This window comes from Mustelus asterias, chromosome 4 (assembly GCF_964213995.1).
Source record: "Mustelus asterias chromosome 4, sMusAst1.hap1.1, whole genome shotgun sequence".
Taxonomy (NCBI): Eukaryota; Metazoa; Chordata; class Chondrichthyes; order Carcharhiniformes; family Triakidae; genus Mustelus; species Mustelus asterias.
In genome coordinates, this window is record NC_135804.1 from 17035093 (window position 1) to 17057592 (window position 22500).

The window sequence follows — 22500 nt, forward strand, 5'->3', positions numbered from 1 at the left end:
AAAGAAGACATCTTGACCACCCTTGTTAACAGAAAATCAAAGCAATTTGAAAACTGAAAAGCCACTCATGACATCCAAGAGGACAATTCTTACCGAGCAAGAGGATGTCCTTGTAGGGAATCGAACGTCTGGCCAGACCCAGCAGCAAGTGCTCCCCTGCATGAGCTCTAAGCAGTGCAACCTAGACCGACAATGAGAAGATCACAGGACTATTTCAGCACCTTGAAGCTATTCTGAAATATTGCATCTGATTTGTCTCTCAAACTTACTCACCATTATTCCGAATCCTTTGACATCCACAGCTCATAAAACTGTTAATCTCAGTTTAGAAATATTCAATTGACGCATAGTCTCTTGGGGGAGAGAATTCCTCATTTCCATTGCCTTTGTTAATGGAACATTTCTCCCTGATTTCAGCTTCAGTTAGTCTAGCTCAATTTTAAGATTATGCCCCTCAATCTGGATTTCACCACCAGAAGAAATTACTTCCTTGTATCGACTTCATTAAATCATTTTAAACACACCAAAGGGATTACCCCTTAAACATTCAAACTCAAGGAAATGCAAGCTAGGTTCATGCAACCTGTCCTCACTATTTAGTCTTCTAAGCTCTGATAACAAGTTTGGTGATGCTACACTATGGGGCGGATTTTCCCGTTCTGCCCGCCACAGGAATTGTAGCGAGGGGCGGACCATGGAAAGGTCCATTGATCACGGGCGGGATTTTCCGGTTTTGGTACAAGTTTGGGGATGAGAAAAATATCAGCCATGATTGAATTGCGGAGCAGACTCGATGGACCGAGTGGCCTAATTCTGACCAATGTCTTATGGTCTAAGTGCGGCCTGAAGGTCCTGCCCTATATCTCCTCCATGATTAATTATACCCCTCTAGAGGATCAGTGCCCAAAACTGAATGGATTCTGATCAAAGACGAAACATCACTTTCCCCCTTGATTTAAATGCCAGCATTCCATCTTCCTTCTGGATTGCATGTTGTACTTGTGTTTTAAGGATTAATGTACCCAGATGTCGAAACCAGTTTGATCCAGCATGGTTCCTAGTCCCTCGCCCACCATTATAAACATACTTTAATTTGTTTTTTCAGGGTCCAAAGTGGATTGTCCCACATCAATTTGCTTCCTGACTTAATTTCTCCATGTCCCATTGCAACATCCTGCTCCAATCTACACAGCTTACTATGTCTCCTCATACCATCTGGGGGAGTGCATATCACAAACCTCACACCCTGCTATCAAAATGTTTAAAAGCAATCAGCTTTATCAAACCTAACATTTTATTGTGTATAGAATCAATGCACACGTAGTTTAAATATTATCAATACATTGTTCAAAACAGTTCTTGTACTACCTGGTTCTTGGTTAACACTACTTCAGGGGAAGAATTCCCTCCCCCCGGGGGGTTGTTCTGAGGCAGGTAGGAATGATGGTGGGTTGGGTGGCAGGGGGGCGGGGCGGGGGGGGCGGGGCGGGGGTGCGGGGCGGGGGGGGGTGCGGTGGGAGGTGGTGGTGCGAGCATGAGATTGCAGGATGGGATTCCCTCTGGCTTCCCACTTCCCACCAGCAGCCCCTCCCTCGCTGATTTGAGGTTGGGTTGGGCAAGGCTCCACTCAGGAAGTCTACCCTTGCTCCAATTGAAGCTTTTTTAAAAGTTTATTTATTAGTGTCACAAGTTGGCTTACATTAACACTGCAACAAAGTTACAGTGAAAATCCCCTCGTCGCCACACTCCGGTGCCTGTTTGGGTACACGGAGGGAGAATTTAGCATGGCCAGTGCACCTAAACAGTACATCTTTCGGACTGTGGGAGGAAACCAGAGCACCCGGAGGAAACCCACGCAGACACGGGGAGAATGTGCAAACTCCACACAGACAGTGACCCAAGGCCGGGAATTGAACCCGGGTCCCTGGCACTGTGAGGCAGCAGGGCTAACCATTGCACCACCATGTCGTCCTGACCAATTAATGGCTATTTCCCACCCAGCCTTGAATTTTAGTCTGGCAGGGGGCTGACAGTTCAGAGGGAAGAAACCCAAAAATAGAAGAAAGGTTGACCTCGGATGAGAAAGGAGAGTGGGGGGGGGGGGGGGTGGGGGCGCCAGCATCAGGAGCTCCCTTCTGACTGGAAACAGCCTTTACTTAAGGCCGGGTGACCTCTGGACCTTTCTCCCCATTGTCCTATCCTCTGAGATCCTGATTTGCCCCCAAGGCCTTCCCTACCCTCCCTGCCCTGGGACCCCTGACATTTTCCTCGGTCTCTGGCTCCTGGGAATTTGACTCTGGCAGCTCTGTGCAGATCCTCTTCCAGCCATTGGGGCGCTGTTACTGGAGTGACTGGAGAGCTGCTGGTTGGCAGTTCTCCAAAGTGGGACATCCCCTAATGGCTATGGGGTAGTAGTCCTGCTTTATGCCAATCAACACTCATTGGAGTGTTAAATGGCAGCAGGGCTCTCGAGTTGGTGGGCTTGGGGGGGCTCGGTTCCCATCATTCCAAAAATGTAGGGCCAGATCTTAAATGAATGGACTGTGCTTCTCAGATATCATATAACATAGGACAGTACAGCAGAGGAACAGGCCCTTCAGACCACGATGTTGTCCTGAACATGACGCCAAATTAAACTAATTCAATTCAGTTCAACTTTATTGTCATTTTATAGTCCACAAATACAACAGAAGGAGGCCATTCGGCCCATTGCGGCTGCACCGACTCTCTGACAGAGTATCTTACCCAGCCCCTATGCCCATAACCCCACACACTCACCCCGCTAATCCCCCTAACCTACACATTTTAGGACACTATGGAGAAATTTAGCCATTGTTTTAAATAGGCGACATGGTGACACAACGGTTAGCACTGCTGCCTCACTGTGCCAGGGACCCGGGTTTGATTCCCTGGAGACAATAAGCTTTAGAAAGTTAAAGCAGGCAGGGAGAAGTGGAAACTTGTTATTACTTGAAATACAACATGATTGAGGATCTAGTGCCGCAATCCTCATAGAATCCCTATAGTGTAGAATGAGGCCGTTCAGCCTACCGTGTCTGTGCCAACTCTCCAACAGAAAATCTTACCAGGCCCACCCCAGCCCTACCTCCCTAACCCCACACATTTAATCCCCCTAACCTACACATCTTGGTACACTAGCCAAAGACAGGGACAGGATTGTGCAACACCACCCAGGGTAACATAAAAATATATTCTTTTAAACAAGAGTACATTTCTATTTTGTGTGGCTTTCACTGACCTGGTCATCCAGTAGTAATTCACAGAATGCCGGGACAGCTTTTGCCCATTCTACCAGGACAAGTAGCTGCTGCTTCATGGACTCACTGACATCGTTGATAGTGGCCACCTTCTTCAACGCAATGTCGGCATGGTGAACAGGATTTAAAGCAGACATCTATCAAAGGAGAAAATTCTTCAATCATTACAAGAGGTACTTGAGAGTCTGTGATAATGAGATGTGACTTCTGAAGTGAGGTACCGAGAATGGAAAAGGCAGTGTTACATCGTCAGGGAGAGTTAATTAGATCAGCTCATTGGAGAATTGTAAGTGGTAGGTGAGCTTTTTTAATTAAAGATATCAAGCGAACTAATTACAGCTGAAGAAGGCAGACATTCAAATGAAACTGTTTGCATGGAATAATATTCATGGGCACCACAAGGGCCAAATCTATTTCAGTAATGACACAAACCATTAAAAGTTTATTTATTAGTCACAAGTAAGGCTTACATTAACACTGCAATGAAGTTACTGTGAAATTCCCCGAGTCACCACACTCCGGCGCCTGTTCGGGTACACTGAGGGAGAATTTAGCATGGCCAATGTACCCTAACCGGCATGTCTTTGGGAGGAAACCAGAGCACCCGGAGGAAACCCATGCAGACATGGGGAGAACGTGCAGACTCCGCACAGATAGTGACCCAAACTGGGAATCGAACCCGGGTCCCTGGCGCTGTGAGGCAGCAGTGCTAACCACTGTGCCACCGTGCCGCCCCATTAATAATTAGTGCAATAATGCATTCCAGCATGATTAGTGTTTGTGAAGATCTGAAAGGAAATGTAGTCGGTGCCCTTTATTCAATTCAATGTGTATAAGAACTGTTACTGAACATCTCCAGCAGATGGCGTCACGGTGATGCACTCCAAACAGAGAAGATATGGATAACCCTGAGTAATGAACGATTGTTACAGATGGTTGTCAAGTTGCACACTTTTAATGTAGGAATTACTTTCCAATGGTTATGAAACAGATTAGAACAATAACTGTCTGGAGACAATAAGCTTTAGAAAGTTAAAACAGGCAGGGAGAAGTGGAAAGGCCAACTCGTTATTTCACCAATTGAAATACAACATGACGAGGACCTCATAGAATCCCTATAGTGCAGAATGAGGCCATTCAGCCCATCGTGTCTACACCGACTCTCCAACAGAACATCTTACCCAGGCCCACCCCAGCCCTACACCCCTAACCCCACACATTTAATCCCCCTAATCTGCACACCTTGGTACACTAAGCGGCAATTTAGGATGGCCAATCCACCTAAACTACACATCTTTGGACTGTGGAAGGAAACCGGAACACCCGAAGAAAACCTATGCAGACATGGGGAGAACGCGCAAACTCCTCACAGACAGACACCCAAGGTTGGAATCAAACCGAGGTCCCTGGCACTGCGGTGCAGCAGTGCTAACCACTGTGCCACCGTGCCACCCATTTAAAACAGCTAAATTTCCCCATAGTGTCCCAAAATGTGTAGGTTAGGAGGATTAGCGGGGTGAGTGCATGGGGTTATGAGTATAGAGCCTGGGTAAGATGCTCTGTCAGTACAGCCTCAATGGGCTGAATGGGCTCCTTCTGCACTGTAGGATTCTATGAATCTATATAGGTCTGCATCAGTGGAACTCCTCTCAAGACATGATTTAATCCATGCATTTTGCCAGTTCAACTATTGTATCTTACATCATATTTTCACTCCATAAAAAACTTCCCATAATTTTCAGCAATCCACCAAGACAGGTTGTTGGTGAGTCGGTAACTCCATGGCTGTTGCTAGCTTTACAGTACTGTAACCACTTGTAAATACAAATGCAACCCAACAGCTAGACACATCATAAATTAGATTAAATCGTGACAAAATTTTAAGATTCAGTTGGGAAAGAAAGATTCACATCGATACAGCATCTTTCATGATCTCAGGATGCCTCAAAATGTTTTACAGTCAAAGAATTGCTTTTCTAGTCTAGGATCGCACGGTGGCGCAGTGGTTAGCACTGCTGCCTCACAGCTCCAGGGACCCAGGTTCAGTTCCGGCCTCGGGTGACTGTGTGGTTTTCAGTCCAAAGTCCCACACTCCAAAGATGTTCAGGTTAGGTGGATTGGCCATGCTAAATTGCCCCTTAATGTCCCAAAATGTGTAGATTAGATGGATTAGCTTTGGTAAATGGGTGGGGTTATGGGGATCGGGCGGGGAGAAGGCCTGGGTAAGATATTCTGCTAAAGAGGCAGTGCAGGCTTGATGGGATAAGTTGCCTCTTCCGGGATGTAGAGATTCTCGACAACACCTTCCAAACCCACGACCAATTCCATCTAGAAGGACAAGGGCAGCAGATACATGGGAACACCACCATCTCCAAGTCCCTCTCCAAGCCATTCACCATCCTGACTTGGAAATATATCGCCGTTCCTTTGCAGTCACTGGGTCAAAATCCTGGGATTCCCTCCCAATGGCATTGTGGGTCAACACACAGAACATGGACTGCAGCGGTTCAAGAAGGTGGCTCACCATCACCTTCTCAAGGGCAACTAGGGATGGGCAATAAATGCTGGCCAGCCAGCGACACCCATGTCCCACAAATGTATTAAAAAAAATTCTGTGAGGACTTAAACCCACAACCTTGCACTCAGATAAGGTGATATTTACAAACTGCCTGGACTCCATTTACACAGTTTATGAAAGCACATAACCTAATTAATTTGATCAGACACATCATACAGAGCAGAAAAGACCCTTCGGCCCATCGAGTCTGCACCGACCATAATTACATTAAAGGCGTGCCAGTCCCATTTTCCTGGTGTGAAATTAATTATTGAATTCCATTTTTCATTGAGAAATAATTTGCAAGATATTTCATAGCATTGAGCATCATGATGTTCAGTTGTTTGGGTAAAGTTACCTGCCTAGCCATTGCTTCCGCTTGTACCAATGTAGCAATCGAAAGAGATCCAATATCTTCATAGCTGCTTCTGCGGATGCTGATTCTGTCTCTTTCATTCTGTACAGCTTTGCAAAAGAAAAAGTTACATTTTAAATTAATGTTCAAAAATTAGACTGTACATCTCTCCCTGAAACATTTTGCCTTCAGTAACTTAGTGACAAGTAATAACTTGCATTTTTATAGCACCTTTCATGATCCCAAGAACTCCCAAATTATTTTACACCCATGTAATTGCATTTGAAGTGTAGCCACTAATGGCAACCAATTTCCACACTGGGTCCCCCAATGGGGATATAGGACCAGAAAGTTTGCAGTTTGAGGTAACATCTGAGCTCCCCAACATCATGTTGTGGGCAGTGGAGGGTGGATAGTGGGGGGGGGAGGTGGTGGGGAGTGGGAGGGAGGGAGGGGGTGCAGGGGAGGGAGAGAGGGGGAGGGGGAAGGGGGAAGGGGAAGGGGAGGAGGAGGGGGAGGAGGAGAGGGATGGGGTAAGAGGGTGAGGGGGAGGGAAGGGGGGAGGGACGGGGAGAGAGGGAGGGGGAGAGGGAGAAGGGAAGAGGGAGAGAGGGTGAAGGGGAGGGGGAGAGAGGTGGGTGGTGGGAAGGGGGAGGGAGGTAGGGGGAGAGGGGGACCCCCAAAGATGCGCTGGGGTACCACACTCAGACCTTCACAGGTAGGGTTTCCATACCAGTTGTCTGGAAATGGAAACTTTTCCTGGTCAATTGCCCTGCACCAAGAACCATCCAAAAATGTGAGTTAAATCGCAAACTTTGGATGGTTCTGAGCTTGCTACGCTAACAGTTACCCAGAAAATGATAGAACAATGTAAATGGCTTCCAACTTCTGGGTAACTGTTGCACAGACCCAGAGCAAGGCCCCCAGGGGATTGCCCCCACTTCCCCCCCCTCACGGAATACTCCCACCCCTGACATCCCAGGACTTACCCCCATGACCCCCTGACCATTTCCCCCATGGGATTACCCCAACCGCAGGGGACTCCTCCACATCCCCCTCCACCACCCCCCTGCCCCACCTCTTCCCAAAACCCGAGTGGATCCAACCCAAGTCCCAGACCTTTGTCTCCGAGCTTCAGTTTAATATCTCACCCAAAAGGCATCTCCATGATCTAGCAACCCTGTTAGCTCCGGGTTCAAATCCCATAATGGCTGCTACATCTCGCAAGTGGCTAAAAACAGAATTTACACCAGTGGGGAGAGGGGAGGGGGGATGGGGGTTGGGGAGGAAATGAATTATTGTTACTGTCCCCAGGGTCCTAGAGCCTGAGAAGATCTAACGCTGGCCAGTTAAGTGTCTGATGGGCATTTAATTCCGGTAGGTCTTCCCAAGAGAGGCGATCTGGGGCTCATGCCCGTAGGCACCACCCCATCGCCAACATTGAACCCCTCCACCCCCACACCCCCTCCACCTAGTTCCACCAAATGCCAGCGCTATTTACTTAAGATAATGTATGGAAAATTGTACAGAGCACAAGTTCACAAGACACTCCTGGAGGGTTGAACGTCTGCTGAGATTACAATTTGCCACTTCAGTACTCTGGGCAGTTCTGTACTGCATGTATTCACCAGCAGATGGCAATCTGCTGCTACATTTTGTTCCGTGTATTTCTTATGAACTCCAATTACTGGAAAGAAGAAATGTGAATCGCCTTAAGTATTCTGCAGATTTGGTTCACTTCTCACCATTTCTTTACTGTTTTAGATGAAAAGAATTTCACAAGGCTCATACACAGATTGACAATAGTATCTTACAGTGGGAGAAGACTTCCTGCATGGACTAGCTGTAAGAAAAGCAGAAATCTGTTCTTTAGAAGCATCTAACAGACAGAATATCTTCCTCCATTTTTGATGGGGACAAACTACAATTATATGGTTCTAAAATAACAAATGAATCGGTGAAGTTAACTGCAGATTTGTAGAATTTGCATTCTCCAGCACAATAGCAACTTAGTCTGGACATTAAAAAATATTATTTTCTCCATAGTTTTTCGAGAATTGTTTAGTGCGTCAGGTTCCAAGTTGTATATGATGACTGACTTCAATTTTACTTTAGTTTAGAGGGTTAGCATATGAGGAGAGATTGAATAGATTGGGACTATACTCATTGGAATTCAGAAGAATGAGGGGGGATCTTATAGAAACATATAAGATTATGAAGGGAATAGATAAGATAGAAGTAGGGAGGTTGTTTCCGCTGGTGGGTGAAGCTAGAACGAGGGGGTATAGCCTCAAAATAAGGGGGGGCAGATTTAGGACTGAGTTGAGGAGGAACTTCTTCACACAAAGGGTTGTGAATCTGTGGAATTCCCTGCCCAGTGAAGCAGTTGAGGGTACCTCATTGAATGTTTTTAAGGCAAAGATAGATTTTTGAACAGTAAAGGAATTAAGGGTTAAGGTGAGTGGGCGGGTAAGTGGAGCTGAGTCCACGAAAAGATCAGCCATGATCTTACTGAATGGCGGGGCAGGCTCGAGGGGCCAGATGGCCTACTCCTGCTCCTAGTTCTTATATTCTGACACATGCTAGGCAAGTAGAAAGAAAATGTACAAAACAGTTTGGGGGTAGAAGTGGATCTGGTTTATGGGAGCAAAATAGGTGCAATGAAGCTGTATCTCTTGGACAAATGTCCTGCCCTCTCCCCTTCAAGATTGTTGTAAATCATCCAACGTGAAACTGGGTGCAGCATTTTTCAGGCATCTGGGGCGACCGCCTACAACAAGTGTTGAGCCTCTTGCAGATACCAGTGAAGAGCCTAAGGGCCAGATTCTCCGATATCCATTCCCGCCGTGCTGCAGTGAGAACGGAGAATTTGGAGCTCAGCCAAAACTTCATTCACCATCGCGGCACTGGAGAAACCCAGCCGCGGGCAAGGTCAGAGGATTTTTTGGCATAAATGTCTGTTTGAGGATCCCGCAAGGAAATTTGCCCGGCACATAGTTATTAAAGACAGAAGATAAAGGTAAGAAGAAAATGAGTGAGAGATAGGAAAGATGATGGTGACAAATCCCCCAAAGAGTGGTCAGCCATACTTGATGCAGACTGGCACCCTTCAAGTATTAAGCCTCTAGAAACCTGTTCGGGGATTTACTAGACAAAAGTCTTCCTTAGTGTACCACTAGATACGGGAGGAGAATTGGAATTCCTACAGGAGCGTGAGTATGTTTTTGAAAGAGAGTGAGATCGGGAGAAGGTAAATTTGACTTTATCCAGTTTTCCTGTATTTAGCAAAATCCTAGATATATAAGTTACAAATCTTCTTCATTCATTCAGTCAACACTTGGTCCTCTACAACATTGATTTGCTCAGGCAGGTTAATAGATTAGCTGAGGCATGGTTCACCGTGGTTGTAACGCCAAGCTTTGACAAGATACATGGGCAGCCAAGTGATGGTTAAACTGTAATGGTCGTGTTTGGAGTTCCCAGTAATATTTTATTGTGTCTTTTCAACAAATTAAGATTAACAGTGGTATTTGTAATGTGTTGTAAGATTTGAACAGATGTGAGATTTCAGTGTCAGTGTGCAGGATTAATGGAACCTTCTCTTAACACAACACTAGAAGATAAGGAATTATTATACCATTAAGCCTTTATGGATGACAGTGGTAGCAAGAATTATTCTGTATCAGGTCTGATCCTACATGACAAAATGGGAACTTTACGTAGAACTAACCGGAGAATGCAACAGAATGGATGAATGTCCCTACCTTCTTTTCTCATCCCAGCTCTGAAGCATTTCTTGAGTCTGCAGTACCTGCACTGGTTTCTTTTATCTTTGTCAACCACGCACTGCCTGTTAAACCTGTGGACAGGAAAGATAATATTGATCATTTCACTTGTTGAAATGATTTTTTCATTGTTGTACCTTTCAGCCTTCTCCAAAACATAGCACATGTTTTGATATAGCATTTATTTATTAGTCACAAGTAGGCTTACATTCACACTGCAATGAAATTACTTTGAAAAGCCCCCATCGCCACACTCCGGCGCTTGTTCGGGTACATTGAGGGAGAATTAAGCGTGGCCAATGCACCTAACCAGCACATCTTTGGACTTTGGGAGGGAACCGGAGCACCCGGAGGAAACCCAGGCAGACACAGCGAGAATGTGCAAACTCCACACAGTCAGTGACTCAAGCTGAGAATCGAACCCGGGTTCCTGGCGCTGTGAGACAGCAGTGCTAACCACTGTGCTACCGTGCCGCCCCAACTCAGACTGCCAATATGCAGTATACAAAAAGGATTAAGCTCATAGAATCATAGAATCCCACCAGTGCAGAAGAGGCCATTCTGCCCATCAAGTCTGCACTGATTCTCTGGCAGACTATCTTATCCAGGCCCACTACTGTATTCCATTGCCCCACACATTTACCATGGCTAATCCATCTAACCTAGACACCTAAGGGGTAATATAGCATGGCCAAACCACCTAATCTGCACATCTTTGAAGTATGGGAGGAAACCCACGCAGAAACAGAGCGAAAGTACAAACTCCACACAGGCAGTTACCCGAGGCCGGAATTGAACCCGGGTCCCTGGTGCTGTGAGGCAGCAGTGCTAACCATTGTGTCATTGTGCCACCAGAATATAATTTCTTGCAGGAAAGATCACTTCAGTTTTTGAATGCAATGTGCTTGGGGACATCACTGGTGAACCTCAGACTTATGATTGGTTGCATTTTAGAGTAATTCTGAAAAAAAATAATTAAGATGCAAGCAAAACCTTTGAGATCCTGAGGGGTATGGACAGAGTGGAGGTAGAGGGGATGTTTCCCCTTGTGGGAGAATCTAGAAATTTTTAAAATAAGGGGTCGTCCATTTAAGATAAAGATGAGGAGAATTTTGTTCTCTAAGGGACGTGAGTGTCTGGAATTCTCTTCCTCAAAAGGCAGTGGAAGCAGAGTCTTTGAATATTTTTAAGGCAGAGCGAGTTAGATTCTTGATTAACAAGGGGATAAAAGGACATTGGGGGCTAGGTGTGATCTGATTGAATGATGGAGCAGGCTCGAGGGGCTGAGTGGCCTACTCATGCACCTAATTTGTCTGTTCCTACCAGCAGCAGACCGGCACTGTGCAATGCAGCAGACTGAATAACCCACTAGAAGACTCTGCTTTGTGTGACTGAATTGAGGGGCTGAATGGCTCATTATTCCAATGTTCTTTTTTTTACATTAGGATGATGAAGACAACATATCTTCAACATGTCGGGGCGGCATGGTGGCGCAGTGGTTAGCACTGCTGCCTCACAGCGCCAGGAACTTAGGTTCAATTCCGGCCTCGGGTTACTGTCTGTGTGGAGTTTGGACGTTCTCCCCGTGTCTGCCTGGGTTCCCTCCGGGTGCTCCAGTTTCCTCCCACAGTCCAAAGATGTGTGGGTTAGGTCACTGGCCACGGTAAATTGACCCTAGTGTGAGGGGGATTAGCAGAGTAAATGTGCGGGGTTACAGGAATAGGGCCTGGGATGGGACTGTGGTCGGTACAGACTCGATGGGCCAAATGGCCTCCTTCTGTACTGTAGGGATTCTATGATTCTATGTTCCAGGTTGTTCAAGCCGCTTTCCATATGATAATGTCCCGCCCACCTCATCGAATACCATCTACCAAACCTGTGGCAGAGTCTGCGGTTCCAGGATTTGACTATTCAGCGACCGCTGAACCCACCTCCCCGGAGTGGAAGCAAGTAATCCTCGACCCTGAGGGATTGCCAAAAAAGACAACAATACTCCCAGGCATTCGATGCTTCACTCCCGCCGCTTGCGGGACTGCTCTCGATCACTGAGTCTCTTGCTGGGTCTGCTTGCACTCTTCTGATGACACTTCCCGAGGCTTTGGTAAGGATGAGCAGCTCGAGAGGTGTGAGTTGAAGGAAGGCGTGAGGTCCCAACAAAAGATTTGATGACTGGGTGGTCAGGAAGCAGCAGGAGAGGGATGTCATTTTTGGTGAATGGGTGAGAGGCAGCCTTTACTGGGCAATAGGAGAGAGCCAGCGCAGGCAAGCTTGAGGAGAACCCCGCACCACACCCTGAAATGGCCCGTTTTAGTTAAAACCACTATCTGACAATCGGCAAAATGTGTTCAAACCCCTGCAGTGTTGCATTGTGGGCGAAGGAGGGAAAATTTGTTAGAATAGAATCCCTGCAGTGCACAAGGAGGCCATTCAGCCCATTGAGCCTGTACCAACAACAGTCCCACTCAAGCCCTATTCCCGTAACCCCACAGGGAGGATTTGCCCACCATGGGAGTTGTAACGGGCGGGATTGGGGGTCAGTGGGGTGGGGGGGAGGGGGGTGGCGGGGAGGTGGACCATGCAAAGGTCTGTTGACCTCGGGCAGGATTTTCCGGTTTTGGGGTGAGCGTGGAAAAAATGTTTACTCCTCTAATCCCCCTGACACTAAGGGGCAATTTAGCATGGCCAATCCACACATCTTTGGATTGTGGGAGGAAACCAGAGCACCCAGCGAAAACCCACGTAGACACGGGGAGAATGTGCAAACTCTACACAGACAGTGACCCACGGCCGGAATTGAACCCGGGACCCTAGCGCTGTGAGGCAGCAGTGCTAACCACTGTGCTGCCCCTGTTGATTTGAATTTTCTCAGAGAAGAGAAAACGAGGATTTGACAGTTTTACTGGAGTTAGATCTAAGGTTACAGAACTGTTTTAATATCATTTCTTTAAACATTTAAGTAACATCTTTGCTCTTTTTTCACAGGTAGATTTCTATTTTAACTCAATTCTTTAATGCCTGTCAGAGTTTTCCTTAATTAATTCCTCGATTGATAGCACATTCGTCAAATTGCACATCATTCCATGAGCAACATAAATGCCTGTTTGGTGCAATGGATCCATCAAACACCGGAGGATTATAAGAGAAAGTGGATTTTTGAGTTCTAAGATCATGCAACCAATAGTTAATTCTTCTTAGAGTTTCAATAAATACTTTAGCAAGACAGCTTAGTGACTTTGGATAATGATTGATAGAATGATTAGAGGGGAGAGGAAGAAAACATTTTTCACCCAGCAGAATGTGGGGGTCTAGAACCCACTGCCTGGGTCAAAATCCCTCACCTTGTTTAAAAGTTGTCCGGATGTGCGCCTCAAGTGCCGCAGCCTGCAGGGCCATGGACCAAATGTTGGAAGGTAGGACTAGGCTGGCTGGTTCATTTCTCAACTGAAGCAGACACAAGTGGCCTCTTTCTGTGCTGTAAATTTGCTATGATCCTCACAGGTAGATTCCAAAGACACCGGGATGGCACGGTGGCACAGTGGTTAGCACTGCTGCCTCGCAGCACCAGGGACCCGGGTTCGATTCCCGGCTTGGGTCACTGTCTGCGTGGAGTTTGCACTTCTCCCCGTGTCAGCGTGGGTTTCCTCCGGGTGCTCCGATTTCCTCCCACAGTCCAAAGTTGTGCTGATTAGATGCATTGGCCATGCTAAATAGCCCCTTAATGTCAGGGGGATTAGGAGGTTTAATACATGGGGTTGCGGGGATAGGGCCTGGGTGGGATTGTTGTAAATGTCCTACTTCTGTACTGTAGGAATTCTATGATATAAGAAAACTTTCCCTTCGTTAAAATGGGTGAAGAGGTTCATGAATCTTGGAAAACATTCACTTGATATAATGCCCCAAACGCATACCCCAAATGTGCCATGTAATGATATTAAATTGTTCTTGATCCAGGAAGGTACAAAGTAGCCCAATGTTCAGAGTACCTGAGATTGTGAACAGTGCTGTCCCAGACAACAGCAGTGTTCCACCTGCACGGGAGCGCTTATGCAGCTGAGATAAATATCTTCTCATTGATTTTCATTGCAACTGGTTTATGAGATCACAGATGAAAGCTAAATGTTTCCAAAAATACCTTCTCTCTGTCAGAATTAAGGAGAAGTCTGTCTGCAACAAAGGCCTGAGAGCAACACTGGAAGAGAGAACGGCTGCCAGGAAGTTTCGATAAGACCAACCCTCCAGTCCAGGAAAAAGCAGCTGGAGACAATGGACCACAAGCTTTTTTTTGTTCATTTTTCTTTCTGGGATGTGAGCATCGCAGACTGGACCAGCATTTATTGCCCATCTTGTAGGGCATTTAAGTGTGAACCACGTTGCTGTGGCTCTGGAGTTACATGTAGGCCAGACCAGGTAAGGATGGCAAATTTCCTGCCCTAAAGGACATTAGTGAACCAGATGGGTGTTTCCGACAATTGGCAATGGTTTCATGGTTATCAGTAGATTCTTAATTCCAGATTTTTAAAAAATTCAAATTAAATCATCTGCCATGGCAAGATTCGAATCCAGGTTCCCAGAACATGAGCTGAGTTTCTGGATGAATAGTCTAGCAACAATACAACTAGGCCATCGCGGAACGGTCAACAATAGGTGAGATACAACTGCTATTTGAATGTTACATAGCACACCTCTTTCCGTGACTAACACAGCTCTATCCAGTTAGAAACAGATGATAGAGTGAACTGGGTTTGTGCAATGACCTCCCAACACTGATGTATGAATGATGCTGATGGCTTTTCATCATGTTGTTAGGTGAGTTGATGCACTAGCACCACTCAAGCAGAGTATTGGAGATGCCTACACCCCTCCAAGGCAGAGTCAGCAACTTCCCTATGTAGAACGCAAAGAGCAGTTGTAAATCGCAATTAATGATAAGCTAACGATTCTTAGAATTAACTTGCAAATCATTTGATAATCAATGTTGGTTCTTCAAAAAAGTGACGGATCATCATGATGGTAGGTGCAGTGTACAACTAGCCTCCCTCAGTAATGACTCGTCATGCATAGAATCCTACAGTGCAGAAGGAGGTCATTCGGCCCATCGAGTCTGCACTGAACACAATCCCACCCAGGCCCTATCCCCATAACCCCATGCATTTGTCTTAGCTGGTCCCCCTGACAGTAAGAGGCAATTTAGCATGTCAAATCATCTAACCCGCATATCTTTAGACTGTGGGAGGAAACCGGAGCACCCGGAGGAAACCCGCACAGACATGGGGAGAAAGTGCGAACTTCACACAGACAGTGACCCAAGCCAGGAATCGTGCCCAGATCGCTGGCACTGTGAGGCAGCAATGCTAACCACTGTGCCACCATGCCGCCCCTCATTTCATTGAGTCTGAAATGTTGAGTAACCACTTGTAGGGGCTGTAGTTTATCTATTTCTATTTAGGACACTGAATGTGCCCCTGATTTTCCTGACAGATTTAACTGCCAGGTAGTATTGAGATACCTGAGGGAATGTGGATTAACACACATAGCCAAAGGTCGAATTTGTCATTTACCAAGACTTTAGCTGTGAGTCCGTTTGTTGAATTGACTGCTATTTTATTGCAGGCAACATAGAGGAGGCTGGCTTGGAGACCTTTTATCGTCTGTCTTGGAAGTCCCAACTAATTTCAAACTTAAACCTTTTCTTTAGGTTTACAGCATGTTTCACCCATGACTCTAGATCCAGGGGAGGAGGTTTTCAAGACCGGTGGTACAGTGGTTAGCACTGCTGCCTCACAGCGCCAGGGACCCAGGTTCGATTCCCGGCTTCGGTCACTGTCTGTGCGGAGTTTGCATGTTTTCCCCGTGTCTGGATGGGTTTCTTCCGGGTGCTGTGGTTTCCTCCCACTCTCCAAAGATGTATGGGTTAGGTGAATTGGCCATGCTAAATTGCCCTTAGTATCAAGGGACTTGCTGGGGTAAATACATGGGGTTATGGGGAAAGGGTCTGGGTGGGATTGTGGTCGGTGCAGGCTCGATGGGCCAAATGGCCTCCATCTGCACTGTATGATTCTATGAATTATATCACATGTCCTATGAATTATAGCAGGTGGTCATTCAGGACCTCAATAAGAGACAATAATCCAGCGAAGCATCCAATGTGGAAGCTTAAGTCCAGTATTTTGATTAACTGCAGCGATTTATTATTCATGTACTTTAACTGTATTGTTTTTTTTGGTTCCTGCACTGTTTAATTGGTTCTTGCATCATGTGTTTTGTATATTTATCCATCACAATAACATTTGAAACTTACAGTGCAGTCCAGTCCAGTCAGATTTCACTACATCGCACACACAAACAAAAAACAGTAGCTTTTAAAAAATTGTATTATTGGTATTTATATATTCCAATCCTATCAGATTATATCAGACCTGAGGTACTGATAGAACATCTACAGTGCAGAAGGTGGCCATTCAGCCCATCGAGTCTGCACTGACAACAATTCTACCTGGGCCCTATCCCCGGAACCCCACATATTTACCTCGCTAATCGCTCTAACCTACGCATCCTGGAACACTAAGGGGCAATTTAGCATGGCCAATGCACCTATCCCACATATCTTTGGATTGTGGGAGGAAACCAGAGTACGCGGAGGAAACCTACACAGACACAGGGGAGAATGTGCAAACTCCACACAGACAGTGACCCAAGCTGGGAATTGAACCCAGGTTCCTGGCGCTATGAGGCTGCAGTGCTAACCACTGCCATGCTCATAAACTGCTTGAAAGTGTGTCCATGAGACAGCAATTATCACATCTCCAAAAATATTTGGTTGTAAGGGGCCTTGGGCTGCCCAGAGGTTCTGGAAGACACTATTAGAGTAACAGTGGCTCCAATTCTGAATTATGCATGAATGACCTCCTGGTATAATCGATCCTTGAACTACTCCAAATGTTTGGCTTTTGAACAGATGCTTTCATGTTTTCTCTGTCGCACAGCATCAAATCTAAATATCGTTCCCTGGCAAGTTATTGGATAGAAACAAAAGTGCATGGTTGATTAGAAATAGATAAACTGAAATGAGAGAAGCAAGTTTGAACTGAAAGGCTCCTCTCAACTGCTCACAATCTCATATTTTATTTGGCAATCGCCCCGAGAGTCATAATCCATAAAACTGCACCTTGGCAAAAAATCTGCAATGAGTCAACTTGAACTTAACATCCTGGGAACTGATAACAGAAAGGGAATAGGTCAGTGTAAAGTTCAGAGCTCATGCTATCCTTTTCCTGTTATTCTTCCTTTGCGAACTCACTCATTCTCCCACTGGCATTCCCTTAAGTTGGGGATTGGAAGTTGGCAAATGTTGCACTGCATTTCAATAAATGAGGGAGAGAGGAAGCAAGGACTGCAAGCCACGTAGCCCAATGTCAGTCACTGGAAAAATGTTGGATTCTATTACTCAGGAGGCCTTAACAAATGTGGAAAAGTACTTTATGAGTCAACTTGGTTTTACAAAAGGGAAATCCTGTTTAATAACTTAAGAGTGTTTTGTGGATATAACTAGTTGGGTAGGATAAAGGGGAACCTGTAGATGTAGTATACCTGGATTTCCAAAAGGCATTCAATAAGGTGTCACACATAGGTTTATTGCAGAAAATAAGGATTCTTGAGGTTGGGGATGATATATTAGCATGGTTAGAGGATTGGTTAATTGGTAGGATACAAAGCGTGGGTATAATTAGCATTTTCCTGTCAGCAGGCTGTGACTAGTGAAATACCACAAGGATCAGTGCTGGGTCCTTAATTATTTATATTATGTGTGCACCTATCGACTTATGATACCTAAAGAACCATGAGGTAGGCTTGGTAACTTGAACACTGGAAGGTCTTTATTGTAGGTGTGCACTGAACAAAGAACAAAGAAAATTACAGCACAGGAACAGGCCCTTCAGCACTCCAACCCTGCACCGACCATGCTGCCCGGCTGAACGAAAAACCCCTACTCTTCTGGGGACCATATCCCTCCATTCCCATCTTATTCATGTACTTGTCAAGACGCCCCTTAAAAGCCACTATCGTATCTGCTTCCACTACCTCCCCCAGCAGCGAGTTCTCGGCACTCCATCCTCTGTGTAAAAAACATGCCTCGTACTTCTCCTTTAAATCTTGCCCCTCGCACCTTAAACCTAGTAATTGACTCTTCAACCCTGAGAAAAATCTTCTGACTATCCACTCTGTCCATGCCCCTCATAATTTTGTAGACTTCTATCAGGTCACCCCTCAACCTCCGTTGTTCCAGTGAGAACAAATCAAGTTTCTCCAACCTCTCCTCATAGCTAATGCCCTCCATACCAGGCAACATCCTGGTAAATCTTTTCTGTACCCTCTCCAAAGCCTCTATATCCTTCTAGTAATGTGGCGACCGGAATTGAACACTATATTCCAAATGCGGCCAAACTAAGGTTCTATAAAGCTGCAACATGATCTGCCAATTTTTAAACTCAATGCCCTGGCCGATGAAGGCAAGCATGCCGTATGCCTCTTTGACTACTTTCTCCACCTGCATTGCCACTTTCAGTGACCTGTGTACCTGTACACCCAGATCCTTCTGCCTATCAATACTCTTAAGGGTTCTGCCATTTACTATATATTTCCTATCTGTTTTAGACCTTCCAAAAAGCATTACCTCACATTTGTCCGGATTAAACTCCATCTGCCATCTCTCCGCCCAAGTCTCCAACCGATCTATATCCTGCTGTATCCTCTGATGGTCCGCATCGCTATCTGCAAATCCACCAACCTTTGTGTCGTCCGCAAACTTACTAATCACTGTTTCACAGTCAGATCTAAGACTGCCTAACTGGGTCCCACACTGGGAGGAGTTAATCCCCCAGGGGTCTCCTGACCCACAATCTTAAAGGGGCAGTTCGCACCCTAAACGCCAACATACATTATATACATATATTACAACCATCTCCAAGAGTTCTCAGTTGCAGATTCCTGTGACCAGACTTCTGTGACCAGATTCCTGAAATCAGATTCCTGCAACCTGACTACTGCTTCCATGCTACCTGCCAGCCAGGTAGAGAAACCTTGATTTGATTTGATTTCTAATTGTCACATATATTGGGATACAGTGAAAAATATCGTTTCTTGTGCACTAAACAAACAAAACATACCGTTCATAGAGTATATAGGGGAGAAGGAATCTGAGATGTTTTATTCAAATGAGGCCCCGCCATTAAGATTAGCAAGGCCTATACAACCCGAACCTTTTCATGTATGCAATCCCTTCCCATCCTGTTAAAATTTGAGCCGAATGTGTGTGCATGATGCTAATGCCCCAAATTAGGTCCACTCCTGGTTTTCTTTCGATAGAGGTCTACAAAATTATGAGAGGCATAGATAGGGTGGATAATCAGAGGCTTTTTTTCAGGATGGAAGGGTTGGCTACAAGAGGGCACAGATTCAAGGTGAGAGGTGGTAAGTTTAGGGGAAACATGCAGGGGTAGGTTTTCACACAGAGGATGGTGAGTAGTTGGAACGTGCTGCCGTTGGGGGTGATGGAAACAGGCACGTTAGCAACGTTCAAGGTGTATTTTGATAGACACTTGAACAGGAGATGAACAGAGGGATAGAAACCACGTATTTGCGCAGGCTTGGTGGGCCAAAGGGCCTGTTCCTGTGCTGTATAGTTCTTTGTTCTTTTCTCATGAGAAGAAAACAATTTTGGAAATTGAGTGGCAGTCTTTAGATCCAACTACTGAGCCACCTTTTATTTAATCTCAAAGTATCCTATGTATTTCTCATCATGTTGCTCAATCCCTGCTCAAAAGAAAACAAGTTTGGTTCTTGCAGGCTCACAGGAAATAAGTAATCTGTAATAATCATCACAAAGATTCCCAAACACGATAATCTATGAGCTTTCTGCTCTTCATATGTTCCACTCTTATTAATCCTGAGTGGCATTTTCACAATCGATGTACTACCAGATCCTAACGTAACCAAAGTAAGTCTCTCTCTCGGGGGTCCGCATGACATTCAGTAACAGCCTTGTGTTTGCTATGCATTTTAATGAAAATGAAAGCTGCCAAATGAAATACAGATTGTATTTTCTGGGAAAAGCTGCAAAAGCATGATGTGATCTGTTTTGAAAATACTGCAAAAGATGTGACTGAACCATCTGCATAAATCATTATTTCAACACAGAGAAAATGGCAAAGAAATGGAAAGGCGATTCGGTTGATAAAGTGGATTTCACCAGATTTCTAAGTTACTCAGATGACTATTCCTCCAGTACTTCAACCATCCTGTCTAATATCTATTCAACACACCCAGTTTAGCATTTATCCAGTACCATATCCTAGAACCATCCAGTACTCCAATCACCAGACCTAGCGTCCAATGGCATTTAGAACTTCTCAATTCTCATTCCCTGCATTATTTCACCTGATAAACTGCTCCTTTTGTGTGAGATTTTTTTAAAAGACCTGTCTTAAATTCATTTAACTTCACGTCCACTGGCCCTATTGATCTTGAGGTAATATTCTGAGTTCGCTCAGATTGAAATATTATGTGGAATTTACCTTATTTATGCAACATAATCCTTCATATATCTGAGTAAGTGTCTGCTCAACAGTCTCTCTGAGCGAGAGTCATAGAGTCATAGAGGTTTACAGCATTGAAACAGGCCCTTAGTCCCAACTTGTCCATGCCGCCCTTTTTTTAACTACTAAGCTTGTCCCAATTGCCCACGTTTGGCCCACATCCCTCTGTACCCATCTTACCCATGTAACTGTTTAAAGGCTTTTTAAAAGACAAAATTGTACCCACCTCTACTACTACCTCTGACAGCTTGTTCCAGACACTCACCACCCTCTGTGTGAAAAAATTGCCCCTCTGGACCCTTTTGTATCTCTCCTCTTTCACCTTAACCTATAGAACATAGAACAGTACAGCACAGAACAGGCCCTTCGGCCCACGATGTTGTGCCGAGCTTTATCTGAAACCAAGATCAAGCTATCCCCCTCCCTATCATCCTGGTGTGCTCCATGTGCCTATCCAATAGCCGCTTAAATGTTCCTAAAGTGTCTGACTCCACTATCACTGCAGGCAGTCCATTCCACACCCCAACCACTCTCTGCGTAAAGAACCTACCTCTGATATCCTTCCTATTTCTCCCACCATGAACCCTATAGTTATGCCCCCTTGTAATAGCTCCATCCACCAGAGGAAATAGTCTTTTTGCCATCTAGATTTAGACTCCCCTACCTTTGGGAAAAGATGTTGACTATCTAGCTGATCTATGCCCCTCATTATTGTATAGACCTCTATAAGATCACCCCTAAGTCTCCTACGCTCCAGGGAAAAAAGTCCCAGTCTATTCAGCCTCTCCTCATAACTCAAACCATCAAGTCCCGGTAGCATCCTAGTAAATTTTTTCTGCACTTTTTCTAGTTTAATAATATTCTTTCTATAATAGCTGTTACAGCACCACCTCGACAGCTGTTGAATTTAAGTATTGTCCACCTTAATCATGGCTCCAATCACTTGAAGTCCAAATATATGAAGCTTACCTGCATGAGTAGACATGATTTTTCCGAACGCTTCTCCTGAAGAAACCTTTGCATCCATCGCAGCTGGAAGCACCATAATGTTTCCCTGTTGCGCGATCGCCACAGATTGAGCACATGGGACTGATACCATTGTTCATCAACATATTAATATTGCCAGCTTCTGATGGAATGTTCTCTATGAAGCAAAAAAATAAACACAGTGCAGACATTAGATTTTCAACACCAAAGTGTTCCGTTTACAGCGTGGAGTCTCTCTGAAAGAGCATCCCACCCAAGCCCACCACCCGCCCCCCTGCCCTATCCCTGTAACCCCACACATTTACCATGGCTAACCCACCTAACCTACACATCCTGGCACACTAAGGGGTAATTTACCATGACAAATCCACCTAACCTGCACATCTTTGGAGTGTGGGAGGAAACCGGAGCACCCGGAGGAAACCCATGCAGACATGGAGAGAACGTACAAACTTCGCAAAGTCGCCCGAGGTCAGAATTGAACCTGGGTTCCTGGCACTGTGAGGCAGCAATGCTAACCACTGTGCGTGTTTATGACCAGAACACAAGACCTGCTACAGCTGCACCTTAAATGTTCTGCATCAATCCAGAACATTTGGCACGGAGATTGAACTTTCTGAGGGTGTGCCAGAACAAGGAACCTCACCCACAGACAGCACATGTTTTAATGGCGAGGAAAAGGTCACTTTGGACAGAATCCCGTTCACAGAAAACTGCATGTCCATATAAAATGGCTGTATCTATTTGAAGGCAGAAGTAGAGAGGATTTGCTCTCACACAGCAACTTTTGCGACCACAAGATGTTCCCAAATATAGAGGCAACAAATACTTTTGAAGTTGAGTTGCTGTTATATGAATTGTGGCAGCCAATCCAGCAAGCAGTATTGAGGGGCGGAATTCTCTGATCTCGTTCGTCCTCCACCACTGCCAGCCAGAATGGGCAATT

At 45.4% G+C, this 22500-nt stretch overlaps 1 protein-coding gene across 1 annotated transcript in view; it reads right to left on the minus strand.

Moving 5' to 3' along the window:
- Positions 1-22500, minus strand: part of LOC144492511 (hepatocyte nuclear factor 4-beta-like) — a 62468-nt gene that overhangs the window by 15740 nt on the left and 24228 nt on the right. Inside the window, exons 2-6 of the mRNA XM_078210605.1 lie at positions 21537-21711; positions 9955-10049; positions 6194-6300; positions 3260-3415; positions 94-181 (exon numbers count right to left, since the gene is read on the minus strand). Of these exons, the coding sequence (XP_078066731.1) occupies positions 94-181; positions 3260-3415; positions 6194-6300; positions 9955-10049; positions 21537-21711 (621 nt within the window). The remainder of the gene's footprint in view (positions 1-93; positions 182-3259; positions 3416-6193; positions 6301-9954; positions 10050-21536; positions 21712-22500) is intronic.